The sequence below is a fragment of the Pituophis catenifer genome, unplaced genomic scaffold (genome assembly GCF_029215685.1).
Source record: "Pituophis catenifer annectens isolate HBS135680 unplaced genomic scaffold, rPitCat1.0.hap2 SCAF_1, whole genome shotgun sequence".
Lineage (NCBI taxonomy): Eukaryota > Metazoa > Chordata > Lepidosauria > Squamata > Colubridae > Pituophis > Pituophis catenifer.
The window spans coordinates 235,786,806-235,799,967 of record NW_027256881.1 but is presented as its reverse complement, the minus strand read 5'-3'; the positions used below and the strand labels follow the sequence as shown (position 1 = coordinate 235,799,967).

Here is a 13,162-nt window from a genome sequence, read left to right as displayed (position 1 = left end):
TTGCATGTAATGAGTCTATCTCATATATTAGTTTCACCTTTTAAGTTGCATTACTGAAATAAATGAACTTTTGCACAATATTCTAATTCTTTGAGTTTCACCTGTAGAATAGAATAGAATAGAATAGAATAGAATAGAATAGAATAGAATAGAATAGAATAGAATAGAATAGAATAGAATAGAATAGAATAGAACAGAACAGAACAGAACAGAACAGAACAGAACAGAACAACAGCATTTTTTATTGTCCAAATGTGATTGGACGCACAAGGAATTTGTCTTGGTGCATACGCTCTCAGTGTACATAAAAGAAAAGATACGTTCATCAAGAATCATAAGATACAACACTTAATGATAGTCATAGGGTACAAATAAGCAATCAGGAAACAATATAAATATAAATCTTAAGGATACAAGCAACAAAATTACAGTCATACAGTCATAAGTGGAAGGAGGTGGGTGATGGGAACGATGAAAAGATTAATAGCAATTATGCCAAACTTAAATTTGCAATAATGATCTGAGCTTGTATTTCCACCCATCACTATAACCAATATTATAATTAACAGCTGTATTTACCCACAAAGCCTCAATTTTCCTTATCTAAAGAATATTGTTTTCTCCATTCAAACACTTCAACTCGTAACTCAATAAATCTTACAAGATTTATAATTGTTACACTAGCTTTTTGAATGCTAATGAAGTCCTACCAGTATTATTATTTTCTTCCTTCCAGGGGGCATTTTTTGAAAAATGCTGCATAGACTTCGGTGTTCTAGTTAACGGTTTCTGCCTTCAGTCTTGGGCCTTTGCTCCACAGAATTTCCTGCAGGGTTCATGAATCTCTAGAATCTCTGCAGGGATTTCCAGATGAAATACGAGAAATGGCATCACAGATGTATGACAGATATGACCATATGGAGGCATGATCTTGCTAGGCATCAGGGTCAATGGATTTCTGTTCTCATCAGTGGAAAATAAACTAGTCCATCCAGGGGCATCTTTTCTACATAACTTTTACATGCAAATTAGTATTAAAGCAGTTTCATGTGAAATAATACCTTTTATGCACACATTCACATAACCTTACACACAGTATTCAATTTATGCTAAGAATGCTATCATAAGTAAATGAAAAAGCACCGGAAACTCCCACCAGTATGGTTTACACACCGCATATATTGTGCTAGTCTACAAAACGATATGAAAGCATAATTTTGAGAAAGTTCAAGCCTCTCTTCCTATTGATAATGATTATTGAGCTTCCATAAGCTGGTGCAAGTTTTGGACAGTACTAATAATATATTAACTGTCAATGAATTTTGGAATAATTCTCGGGTACTAAAGTGGCTAGCAGAATTTCACTGAAGAAACTGCCTCTATGCACTGTATGCAAAACCTCAACTATTAAAACATATTTTTGATCTGCTTGCCAGAAAGTGACTCTCTGGTCAATTTACTTAAATTTAACCAGCAATCCATTTCCATGTTGCACAAATAGCTTGTTCCTTTATTCCGTAATAGTTGTGAAGAATTATAGCTGTATCACTGTCATAAACCATTAAGAATTATTACATGCATTATTTTATGCTGTTGACATAAAAACTGCTGGTCTTGGTATATGCCACATAATATTAAAAGCTGGGAAAAAAAGACATTATTTAGAGGCTGCTCAGAAGATGATGAGGTTAGGTCAAGTGCCCTGTTGGCCATTTCAAAAGTTTCATCCATTTTTCACTTCTGATATGCAATGCAAAGAATCTAGTGTTCAGTATCTGCCCTCACCAAAGCCAGATACTGAATTCAATTTGACTTAAATTTGACGTTCATCTGTTATCTTTAAGTTGATGCCAACCATATGATTTGGAAAAAAGCCAGTGCCTATGATTTTATAGTTACTTAGGCAGTCATGGTTTTGCACACTTGTAGCCTGTTGGCCGCCGGCCCCTCCAACAGCCAAATGAGGCCTGGGCCATCCATCAGCCCTCAGATGGAGAGTCAACAGTCCCCAGGTCTGGCGGTGGCTGATGAGGAAGAGGAGGAACAGCTGGGTCCAGTGCCTGACACGCAGATCCGCAGAAGGCAGAGGAGAGGAGAGCAGTGGAAATCTGTGGGCCGATCCATGGGATGGAACAGCCACTGCTGCTAGTGAAGCCCCACCCTAGCTTGGGAGATAAACAGCAGGGGGCAGAGATGAATAGAGGTGGCAGACGACTATTTATCTCCCTGCCGGACAGACTTGTTAGCCTGCGTTGAGAGAGAAACTTTTTGCCGGGGCTGCTGGCGCTCCTAATAAAGGAATCATTGATTTAAATACAGAGGGTTTGTTATGTTTGGGGAGCTGGATCAGAGCAACTGTATTGGCTGGGATAGATTAACATGAAGTTGACCTGCTATTTAGTGTCTCATGTAATACAGATTGTCCTCGATTTACAACAGTTCATTTAGTGACTGTTCAAAGTTACAACAGCACTGTTAAAAGTGACATGATCATTTTTCACACTTATGACTCATGGGGCAGTATTGCAGCATCCCCATGATCCCGTGATTTACATTTGGATGCTTGGCAGCTGGTTCATATTTATGACGGTTGCAGTGTTCTGGAGTCATGTGATCATCTTTTGCAAGCTTTGGACAAGCAGAGTCAATGGGGAAGCCAGATTCACTTAGCAACCATGTTACTAATTTAACAACTGCAGTGATTCACTTAAGAAATGTGGTAAGAAAGGTCGTAAAATGGGGCAAAACTCACTTAACAAATGTCTCAGCAACATAAAGTCTGGGCTTAATTGTGGTTGTAAGTTGAAGACTACCTATAATCAAGGTGTTTGGCTGGGACAGTGAAGAGACAGAATCAAGCCCATGTTGAATCCCATGGTTGCTGACATAAAATCAGAGGAAAGGCAGATAATGCACTTAATTAAATTCCTGGTATCTCCACCAGCATGGCAATGGCAAGGGTTCATATTATGACCACCGTAATTTAATCTAAGAGATAGTATTATTCCTTTCCTTGCTGCAAACAATAATATGGCTGAATTATGGCTTGTTTGTCATGAAATGTCTTAACTCTTTTGCAATTTACTGAGATCTTAAAGGAAGACACAGACATTTTAAAAACTTTTAAAACTATCTTAAGCCACTCCTCATCCAGAGTGGGATTCTCTGCTATTCATATCCCCTTATTGTTACAGTGAGACAGACTATAAATATTTTGCTTGCTACGTCCTGGGCTCATGACCCATTTCTTCTTTTCCTGACTTGCCTTCCTGTCTCCATCCTATTTCCTTTCCCCACCCCCATCTCTTGTTAATTTTTTTTTCTTACATCGCACATTTGTAGCACAGAGTTTAAAGTGACAGAAATACAAAGGTGATGGACCGAAGGAAGAAATGTTGACCAACTTTCAGCTGAATAGCAAATCTTTTCATATAGAAACCTTTCCCTTCTTTATGCTGAACAGGGAAGAATGACTTTGGCCTAAACCAGGGGTGTCAAACTCAAGGCCTGGGGACCAGATCTGGCCCATGGAGTACTTACTTCTGGCCTGCAGGGCCACCCTGGAAACAGCGAAGGACCGGGCCAGGGTGCTTCTGCCAGCAAAAACGGAGCTCGGGAGGGCCTTCCGAGCCCCATTTTCAATGGCAGATGGTTGCAGGAAATTGTGGCAGCTGAAAATGGAGCTCAGGAGCCTGTCCTCACGGGCCAGAGTGTTCGGGCCACCACAGACGTCCCTGATATAATCCTGATGTGGCCCTCAATGAAATTGAGTTGACACCCCTGGCCTAAACAAACTAACAAAAAATAAAATCAAATCTCCAGGCTCTTCTTGATTTACAGCACTTTGCTTATCTTCAATAAAGGTATCAAGTAGTTTATCCCAGTAAACTACTTGGCTCAAATCAGCAATGCTTCTCTTCCTTGCCTTTTCTATACCTTTTTAATCTTAAAAACAAAAATACCTGGTATGAAAAATAATGAGCAGCTATTCTCATTTATGCATTTTAAAGGATTGATATAACTTTCCAATATTGAAGGAGTTGTAGCAACAAAAACAGCAGCTGGGGTACCAATTCTTGCTAAAAACAAGTCTATTCTGACTATTAAGGCGTGATGGAGCTTTCAGGTGTCATCCCCTTGTATCCTTTTCATCTAGTAGGAGTTGTAATTTATGCAATCCTGATGCAATTTTTATGCAAGACATAAAATTATTGCACACATTTTAATTAGAACTAGGGCTCATACTCACCAAGGTTGACTGAGAAGTAACATGCTTATTCTTGAATCATTAAATCTTTGGTTCACAAAGCCACTAGGCTTAGTTTAAAAGTCACAAACAGGTCTTAAAATGGTGTTATGCATGCTTATTAATCAAGCTTTCCGGTTTATACACTTAATCATATGAACATAGCCTATTCTCAGGCTTTTTCCACAATATAAACTCTAATCTTGGACCATATGACCATTGTTTGAAGGATCCTGGGATCTATAGCTTAACAGCAATTGGTGGGTGTTGCTAATAGAGAATATGGATTTTATGGGGTGGACTTCCTTTTTTTCAAGGATTCCCCAGAAATAAATATAATAGGCTGACCTAGTCAGGGTAACATATTCTAGTCTGTCTAAGGTCTACCAAGAACTTCAGCCTACCTCTAGGAAAATTAGGAAAGAAAGTGTTTTAGCTGTTCCCAAAGTCTAGAATTACAGAATTTAACGCGCTTTGTGTTAAAGAGTAACTATATAATAACCATGGTGATGGAGAAGGTTTTAATGAGAAATTCCTTTATTAAAAAAATCAAGTTAAATCTTTAGATGTAATGAAGATCCTTGGTGGAATATCAATACAAAATTGCAAATCAAATCAATATCGCTTGGCTAGTTAAAGTAGACCCTGATGATTTCTTTGAGTAAGCTCTTCAGTATCAGCACATATTCCTATTTCATTACCGGGAAGATGGTGGGAGAGTGGTCATACCATCCAACCCTTCTACTTGTATATTGATAGGCAAATCCTCTTTGCTGGTGTTTGCTTTCTTTCTTTCTTTGTGAACAATCTCATTATTTGGTAGGGATAACAGAAAGATGAGATGAAGCTGAACTATTGTTTGCTCAATCAAGGAAAATATCCTTCTTTGCTATTCTGAATCTAGCAACAAATCAGAAATCACCTAGTAGTTGAATATACCAACCTACTAACTTTTGTGCAGCAATAAAGATATCTCATTTTCACCTGTTAGGGGTTATATTCAGTGGTGAAATCCAAATTTTTTTTACTACCGGTTCTGTGGACGTTGCTTGGTGGGCGTGGCAGGGGAAGGATACTGCAAAATCCCCATTCCCACCCAACTCCTGGGGGGAGGATATTGCAAAATCTCCATTCCCACCCCACTCTGGGGCCAGCCAGAGGTGGTATTTGCCGGTTCTCTGAACTGGTCACAATTTTATAAAGAACTACTTTTATTCAATATTTTGCTCACTGATTTACATTATATGGTTGTTATGGGCTACTGAAATAAAGCGTGGAATATTCGGAATATTCTAAAGCAGCACCAAAATGTTAAATTATAGTTGTTTGAGATCATCCATCCAAAATTTGACAGTACAGCTAGGCACACTTGAAAAAGTTTTCGGAAGATGTGCTTTGAGCCTCATACACAAGCATATAATCTCTCTATACTTCATTAATGCAACAGCCCATGCTTTTTCCAGCTTCTGTTCAGTGAGACGGAATAAAAATGCTGTTGCTTAAAGCTTGACTGGGTTCACATATTGTTCTAAACCAGAGGTCTTCAAACTTGGCAGCTTTAAGACTTGTGGACTTGAATTCCAAGAATTCTCCAGCCAGCATAGCGTTGAAGTCCACAAGTGTTAAAGCTGCCAAGTTTGAAGACCTCTGTTCTAAACCGAATGTAGGTTGTTTGGTTTTAGCTTATTATTTATTTATTTATTTATTTTATTAGTCATATTTCTATGCCGCCCACTCTCCGAGGACTCTGGGCGGCTTACACCAAAGACAGTATACTAAATAGCATATTGCCCCCAACAATCTGGGTCCTCATTTTACCCACCTCGGAAGGATGGAAGGCTGAGTCAACCTTGAGCCGGTGAGATTTGATCCGCTGATCTGCTGAACTAGCAGTCAGCTGAAGTAGCTGCAGTACTGCACTCTAACCACTGCGCCACCTCGGCTCTTATTAGAGGGTTGGGCAAATCCAATCACCATTTGTAACATGGCTTGTGGCTTGTGGTTTAGTGCAATGTCTGAAAAAGCCAGCCAATCTGACTGGTTCAACAAACTACGGTTAAGAAATCCAGGCCTAGTACAACAGTCTAAACCCAGCTTGTACATTTCATTTAAGATCTGAGACAGATCTAGATAAATTTTAGATTTATTTTTTTTCAAACACGGGTGATCCAATCACCTACTGTGCATCTTTGTTCAAGCATCACTGTTGGTAACCTGAAACCCACATAGCATCTGGCAGGAAAGCATAACTCAATGAACTTGTCACCTTTTCCTGACTCCATCTGAAGATGGTGACCAAAGTAGGTTTTTATGGCTTCGACACTATTCCAGTTTTTTTTCCAGACCAGCATTTTGCATTCTATTTATTCTGACAAGGACTCTTGGAAAATTAAAAAGCTTGCTGATTATCTTGATATTTTGGTTGGTCCCACTGAGGATTTTGGTTGATCATATGTTCTCCAAGGATTTAAACTGCTACTTACTACTTAACAATAGATATTTGTATGATTTGAGCAAATTATGACCTTGTTTAAACCAGACATACGGTAGTTGCTTTAATTTCTAAACTAATCCCAGTTAGAAGAGTGGTGGTTACCTGGATTTGAGTTCAAATCCCCCTTCATTCACTGGGTGACTTTGTGCCTGTCATTTAATCTTAGCCTAATCTGCTTTACAGGGAGGTTGCAAAGACTAAATGAGGGAGTTATAAAGGTCATTTTTGGGGCCTCTGAAGGATGCAGGTCACAGGGATTTTGAATTTGTTCTGGAATGTTTTGTTTTTCCTACTTTTAACCAAGAGAAAATTCTAACATTTCAAAGAGTTGGGACAGGCCTGAATTACTTGCTAGTTGCTTTGTTATTCTGATGATAGCGCAACACAGAACTCCTGAAGTTATAAACACAGGCACATGGATGATGACCAGAACAGCTGATGGAAATTATCAGGCTGATCAGTAAAACACAAAGGGAAGATTGAACACCAAAGCCCTAAATGGCTTGTAAGAGTGGTGCTATGGTCAGCACGAAGCCATTTTCTAATCCAGCAAGCCAGATATTCCTGGGAAGGCAGATAAAACCCATCAAAAGGCAAGATAGGTGGCTAGCAGTTCCATTGCTACAGGTACTTCAAAGGAGCTGGTGATATCTTCTATGGACAGATAGCAAATATACTCTGGTTCTGTCCAGTAGAGACTAGAATATCAGATGTTGCCTGGTTTCAAGCTGTTCTTTCATATGGTTTCTGTATCTGATGTTATGGCCATGTCAGATTTAATCCTCTAAATGTCATATCCTAAAACTGCAAGTAGTAAATTAATATATAAAGACAGTCTCAATTTTTCATTAGTGAATATGCAGTCTTATTAGACATTGTACAGCTGAAAGGCTTTTCTTATTTAATTTGTAAACTGCTTTACTCTTGATATTATGTGCTTCGTATAAAGGCTGTGTTTTCTGTGGGAACTGCACGAAGACATTTCTTTTCGGACTGGGAATAAACTGGAATTTGAGCATTTTAGATGCAACGGCAGATGTTTAGATCATCTAAACATTACATCTAAACAGTTACAATGAATTCCTAATAATCTCTCTCTTGTTGTTTTTTTTAAGTTGATAGACTTTAATTCAGGTTTGCTCCTTTTAGAAAAAAATACCTACAGGTAATCCTCAACTTTCAACAGTCCATTTAGCGACCATTTGATTTTACAACGGCACTCAAAAAAGTGACTTATGACCATTTTTCACACTTATGACCATCTCAGCATCCCCATGGTCATGTGATTTACATTTGGATAATTGAGAACCGGTTCATATTTATGACGGTTGCAGTTATCCCCGGGTCATGTCACCATCTTTTGTGACCTTCTGGCAAGCAGAGTCAATGGGGAAGCCAGATTCACTTAACAACCGCGTTACTAATTTAATAACTGCAATGATTCACCTAACAAATTTATTTATTATTTAATAATAATAATAATAATAATAATAATAATAATAATAATAATAATTATTATTATTATTATTAAATAATAAATAAACTAATAGTCATATTTCTATGCTGCCCACTCTCCGAGGTCTCTGGGCGGTTTACACCAAAGACAGTATACTAAATAGCATATTGCCCCCAACAATCTGGGTCCTCATTTTACCCACCTCGGAAGGATGGAAGGCTGAGTCAACCTTGAGCTGGTGAGATTTGATCCGCTGATCTGCTGAACTAGCAGTCAGCTGAAGTAGCTGCAGTACTGCACTCTAACCATGCGCCACCTTGGCTCTTCATGTGGAAATGTGGGAAGGAAAGTCATAAAAGGGGACAAAACTCACATAACAAATTTCTTACTTAGTAACATAAATTCTGGCCGTAAGTCGAGGACTACCTGTATTTTAGTATACATACACTGTATCATTATTGTTATAAATTATTTATCAAATATTTAAAACTCAGGTACTCTTGAGTTTAGTCTACAGCTTGGCAAGTTCCCAAAATATTTTTCAAATATTTGGCTCTTCTAGAAATACCCCATGTGTCTAAAGTTTCAACAATTCACCACCAATGATCTCTGCAGACCAAAGCATGACTTAATTACGCCCCCCCCCTTTCTCATATGCTTCTCTCTGAGATGTTTGCTGGGAGTCCAACACCTTGGCCGCATTCTTCCCAGCTCTGTCCCCACCACCTTAGTTTTCAAAGCCTTTCAGGGAACCAAGCAGAATAATTCTCAACTTCCTTAGTAAAAGCTTATTTACACTTCTGCATGAACACACCATTTCTTTGCATTGACAGATTTTTCTTTCTTTTTCTTGTTTCTTGTTTTATTCATAAATATTTTTGAATACAGAGTATTGTCAGGGTATACTAGACAGATTACTGAATATTTTTGCAAATCTTGCTGGTGGTAAATGCTACCTGTAAAACATTTTGTAAAGGTTTTTTTATATGCCAAAGCCATAGTCAATTTATAATTCCTGTCCCAAAGTGTTTGCCATTTCTCTAATTCTATACTATAACCAAAATTCTTTGCCCATACAATCATTGTTTCTTTGACTTGCTCCTCCTCCATTTTAAATGTCAATAAGTAAAGGGTGCTGTCGGCCAAACAATGTCGACTGGTGGCCCCCTGTGGGGGCACCTACGATCTGGAACGAGCTTCCCCTGGAGATACGGAGGATCCCAGATCTGCGCACCTTCCGTCACGCACTCAAGACTTTCTTATTTCATCAAGCTGGCCTGGCCTAAATCTTTTCCCCTTTTAAATGTAAATTTTAATTTGTTTTTAAATTATTGGGTATTTTAAATTTGTCTCAGCCAAATTATTTAATTTGTTTTTATTCTATTTTAAATTTTTGTATTTATGTGTTTTATTCTGTGGCTGTTCACAGCCCCCATTAGAATCTTATCAAATGCTGTTGGTTCTTTATTTAAACCCCATATTTTAACGTCTTTCTCATATCCTGATAGTATCTGGAGATATGGCCACCAAGCTGAATATACTACCAAAATTACTCTTTCTATTTCAAACGATACCGATAAAATTAGAGAAGAAATTTTTTGATGAATTAAATAAAATAATCTTGAAGTATATATGGCAAGGTAAAAAAGCGAGAATAAAATGGAAAATGTTGCAGGAATCCAAAAGTAATGGGGGTTTTGGACTTCCAGACTGAGAACTATATTATCAGGCGTCAGTTCTTACATGGATAAAAGAATGGATAAATCTGAAAAATAGAAGGATACTATTATTAGAGGGACATGATCTCCAACTAGCTTGGCATGCTTTCCTTTGGTACGGTAGGCGTATGGTGCACAGATATTTTCAAAGGCATTATGTGAGGAATGTGTTGTTTTATATATGGGAAAAAATTAAACTACAACATTACGTGAAAATACCAGTCTGGCTCTCCACAATGGAAGCATTAATATATCCAAACCTTATCAATCTGGAAAAAATTGTATTCTACAAAGATATTCTGAATGAGAAAAGTGAGCTTAAATCTAGACAACAGCTACAGAACCAAGGGGTGGCAGACTTTTCTTAATGTGCTATCATAATGTGATCACAGAATGTCCTAAAGTCAATGATGTTTAGTTTTTTGGGGTGTGTGTGTGTGGAAGTGCTTAGATCATTTTGCTGCTGAAACAGAGAAAAAACTCATAATTGGGAAACCGAGTCTTTAGACAAGGGTGATCAGGTTAGCAGGGCATCTGGGAACCCTGTTATTTGGATTATCACTCCATGCCACCCACCCAGCATCTCTGGTTGTCTTAAGCCACATTCCTTTCCTTGCTCTGAGAAGCTTAGGGTGAGAGCACATGTAGAGAGTGTTTGTGAAGGGGAGGATCCAAATGGCAGATGGAGCTGCCCAGCACCACAGGGGTCAATTCATCCAATTCACATAAGGATGTTGAGTGAAAGCAAGGGGAGGACTGGGGGAAGGGGGCTGGGATACAAAGGTTTTAAGACAAGTCAAAAGGAAGCTACTGCTACAGTAGGAGTGAGTGGGTGTGTGAGAGAGATGACCCAGACTGAGGGAGGCACTGGCCAGATCTGTCTAAAGCTTTGAAAAGAAGGAGGCAACAGAAAGACACAAATGAGCTGAGAGACCCAGCAACTGGTGTGTGTGTGTGTGTGTGTGGTTTTTTTTTTTTTTTTTGGTCTCCCTTCTACACAAGAACTTTGCCAAGATTTATCCTGCTGAGTGATCTGGAAATTAAAGAGCAAAAAAAAAAAAAAAAAAAAGGAAGAACTTCAGAGCACATTCTTCTTTTCTTCCAGCAGAAATGGAATTTGGCAACGATACCGACAATAACTCAAGCAGCTATGAATGTGACTACGACGACTGGAGTTCTTCCAAAATCCTAATTCCTTCCATCTATTTGCTTGTTTTCTTTCTGGGCACCACTGGCAATGGTTTGGTGCTATGGACCATTTTCCGAGGAGGACAAGAAAAGCGACGCTCAGCAGATACATTCATTGCAAACCTGGCAATCGCTGACCTGACCTTTGTGGTCACTTTGCCACTATGGGCCACCTATGTGGTCCTGGACTACCATTGGTCTTTTGGCTCTTTTGCCTGCAAACTCAGCAGCTACCTGGTCTTTGTCAATATGTACGCCAGTGTTTTCTGCCTCACAGGGCTCAGCTTTGACCGCTACTTGGCTATCGTTCGCCCTATAGCCAATGCCAAGCTGAGGTCAAAAGCTAGTGGACTTCTAATGACCATTGTGCTCTGGACTATGGCGGCTCTCCTGGCCCTGCCAGCCATGATTTTCCGGAGGACTGGAGTATTCATTGAGAGTGACAAAGTGACATGTTTCATGGATTATTCAAGTGTGGCAACCAACAAGACTGAGGCAGCCTGGGAAGCAGGGCTTGGCTTGTCCTCCACCCTGATGGGATTTGTAATCCCCTTTGCCATCATGCTGATTTGCTACTTCTTCATTGCCCGTACGATTGCAGGTCACTTCCGAAAGGAGCGCAGTGAAGGGTTGAGGAAACGGAAGCGCCTGCTAACCATTATCATTGTCCTTGTGACCACTTTTGCGATCTGCTGGCTCCCCTTCCACTTGGTGAAAACCATCTACATGCTAATGGACTGGGAGGTGATGCCCTTGTCCTGCAGCTTCCATGCCTTCCTGAGCAACCTCCATCCATACTGCAGCTGCTTGGCCTATGTCAACAGCTGCCTCAATCCTTTTCTCTATGCCTTCTTTGACCCCCGCTTCCGACAAGCGTGCACGGCTGTCCTCTGCTGCACGGCAGGGCATTTGCCTGGAGCTGCAGGAGACAAGTCAGCCAGCTATTCGTCTGGTCATAGCCAGAACCATCTAGGGAAGAACATGGAAGCAGGGCAAGAGAAACACTGCCCTGATAGCCAAGAGACTTTGCTTCATGGGTAAAAATGGAATAATGTCAAGCAGTCATGATAAACTTTGCATACAATGAATCTCTCCTCACCCCCCCCCAACCCTTTTTAATTCTTTTCCCTTGCATCATTCCATCATCGGATTCTGTTTCTTTTCTTAATGTCGCATTTTTAATTTTTTAAATTGGTAAGTCTGTTTTAACTGATGTAATAGTCATCCCTTCCTTCTGTATTCTGCTTGGTTATCTGCTGTAACAATATCTATGTTATATAGGGATTATGCTAGGAAGGGGGAAAAAAGTATTTCATTCTGTTCTAAAACACAATGCTGCATACACAGCTGATGGTTCTTCTAATGAAATTTACATGGACTTTTAAATGGACTCGTAGGGGCTTGTGCTAGTTGTTTGCAGCCCTGAGCTTTGAAATGTTTTGAAAACTTGCAATGGGTTTTTGAAATGTTCAGCGAATCAGTAGAACTGTGCACAAGTTGCATGAAATCAGGGGGTTCATTTTTAAGGGAATGCACTTGGGAGCTTGCTGCATATCTGGTCTGTCTATGGTCATGCTTTGGTGTTTCAGCTCTGTGGAACAGCTCCTGTTTAAGAAATGCTTCGATTCTACACCCCAGATTTTCTTAACTTTTTCTTATCATGCCACTTTGAGGCATGGTTTCTTGGCAGCTTCTAATTCCTTCATTTTCCTTATTCCATGGGAAGAAATTGCAGCCCCTGAAATTTCGAGTTTTAATATTCACCACAATGGAGAACTGGCACCATGGACAGAAAACTTCAATCTGCAAACATATTTCTTCCTATGTATAAAGACAGCTTCTTCAAATAGATAGCAATTGTAGTTTGTTCTTTGCTCCATGCCTGTCCTGTCAAGTAAAGGCGCTCAATTCAAAACTATTCTTTTTTTTTAAAAAAAAAATTCATGAATGGTTCATCAGTAAAATCTCTCTCTCTCCCCCCCTTTCTTTCTTTCCTTCTTTCTTTCTTTCTTTCTTTCTTTCTTTCTTTCTTTCTTTCTTTCTTTCTTTCTTTCTTTCTC

The 13,162-nt window shown here is 39.4% G+C and overlaps 1 protein-coding gene across 1 annotated transcript; it reads left to right on the top strand.

Moving 5' to 3' along the window:
• The first annotated feature begins 10,996 nt into the window (after positions 1 to 10,996).
• Positions 10,997 to 12,143, top strand: APLNR (apelin receptor). The gene has a single exon (XM_070957236.1). It carries the CDS (start codon positions 11,025 to 11,027, stop codon positions 12,141 to 12,143), a length of 1,119 nt encoding a protein of 372 aa, XP_070813337.1. The 5' UTR covers positions 10,997 to 11,024.
• Positions 12,144 to 13,162: the final 1,019 nt, after the last annotated feature.

Coding starts and splice junctions, on each gene's coding strand:
- APLNR (XM_070957236.1), top strand. CDS start 11,025: ATGGAATTTGGCAACGATACCGACAATAACTCAAGCAGCTATGAATGT.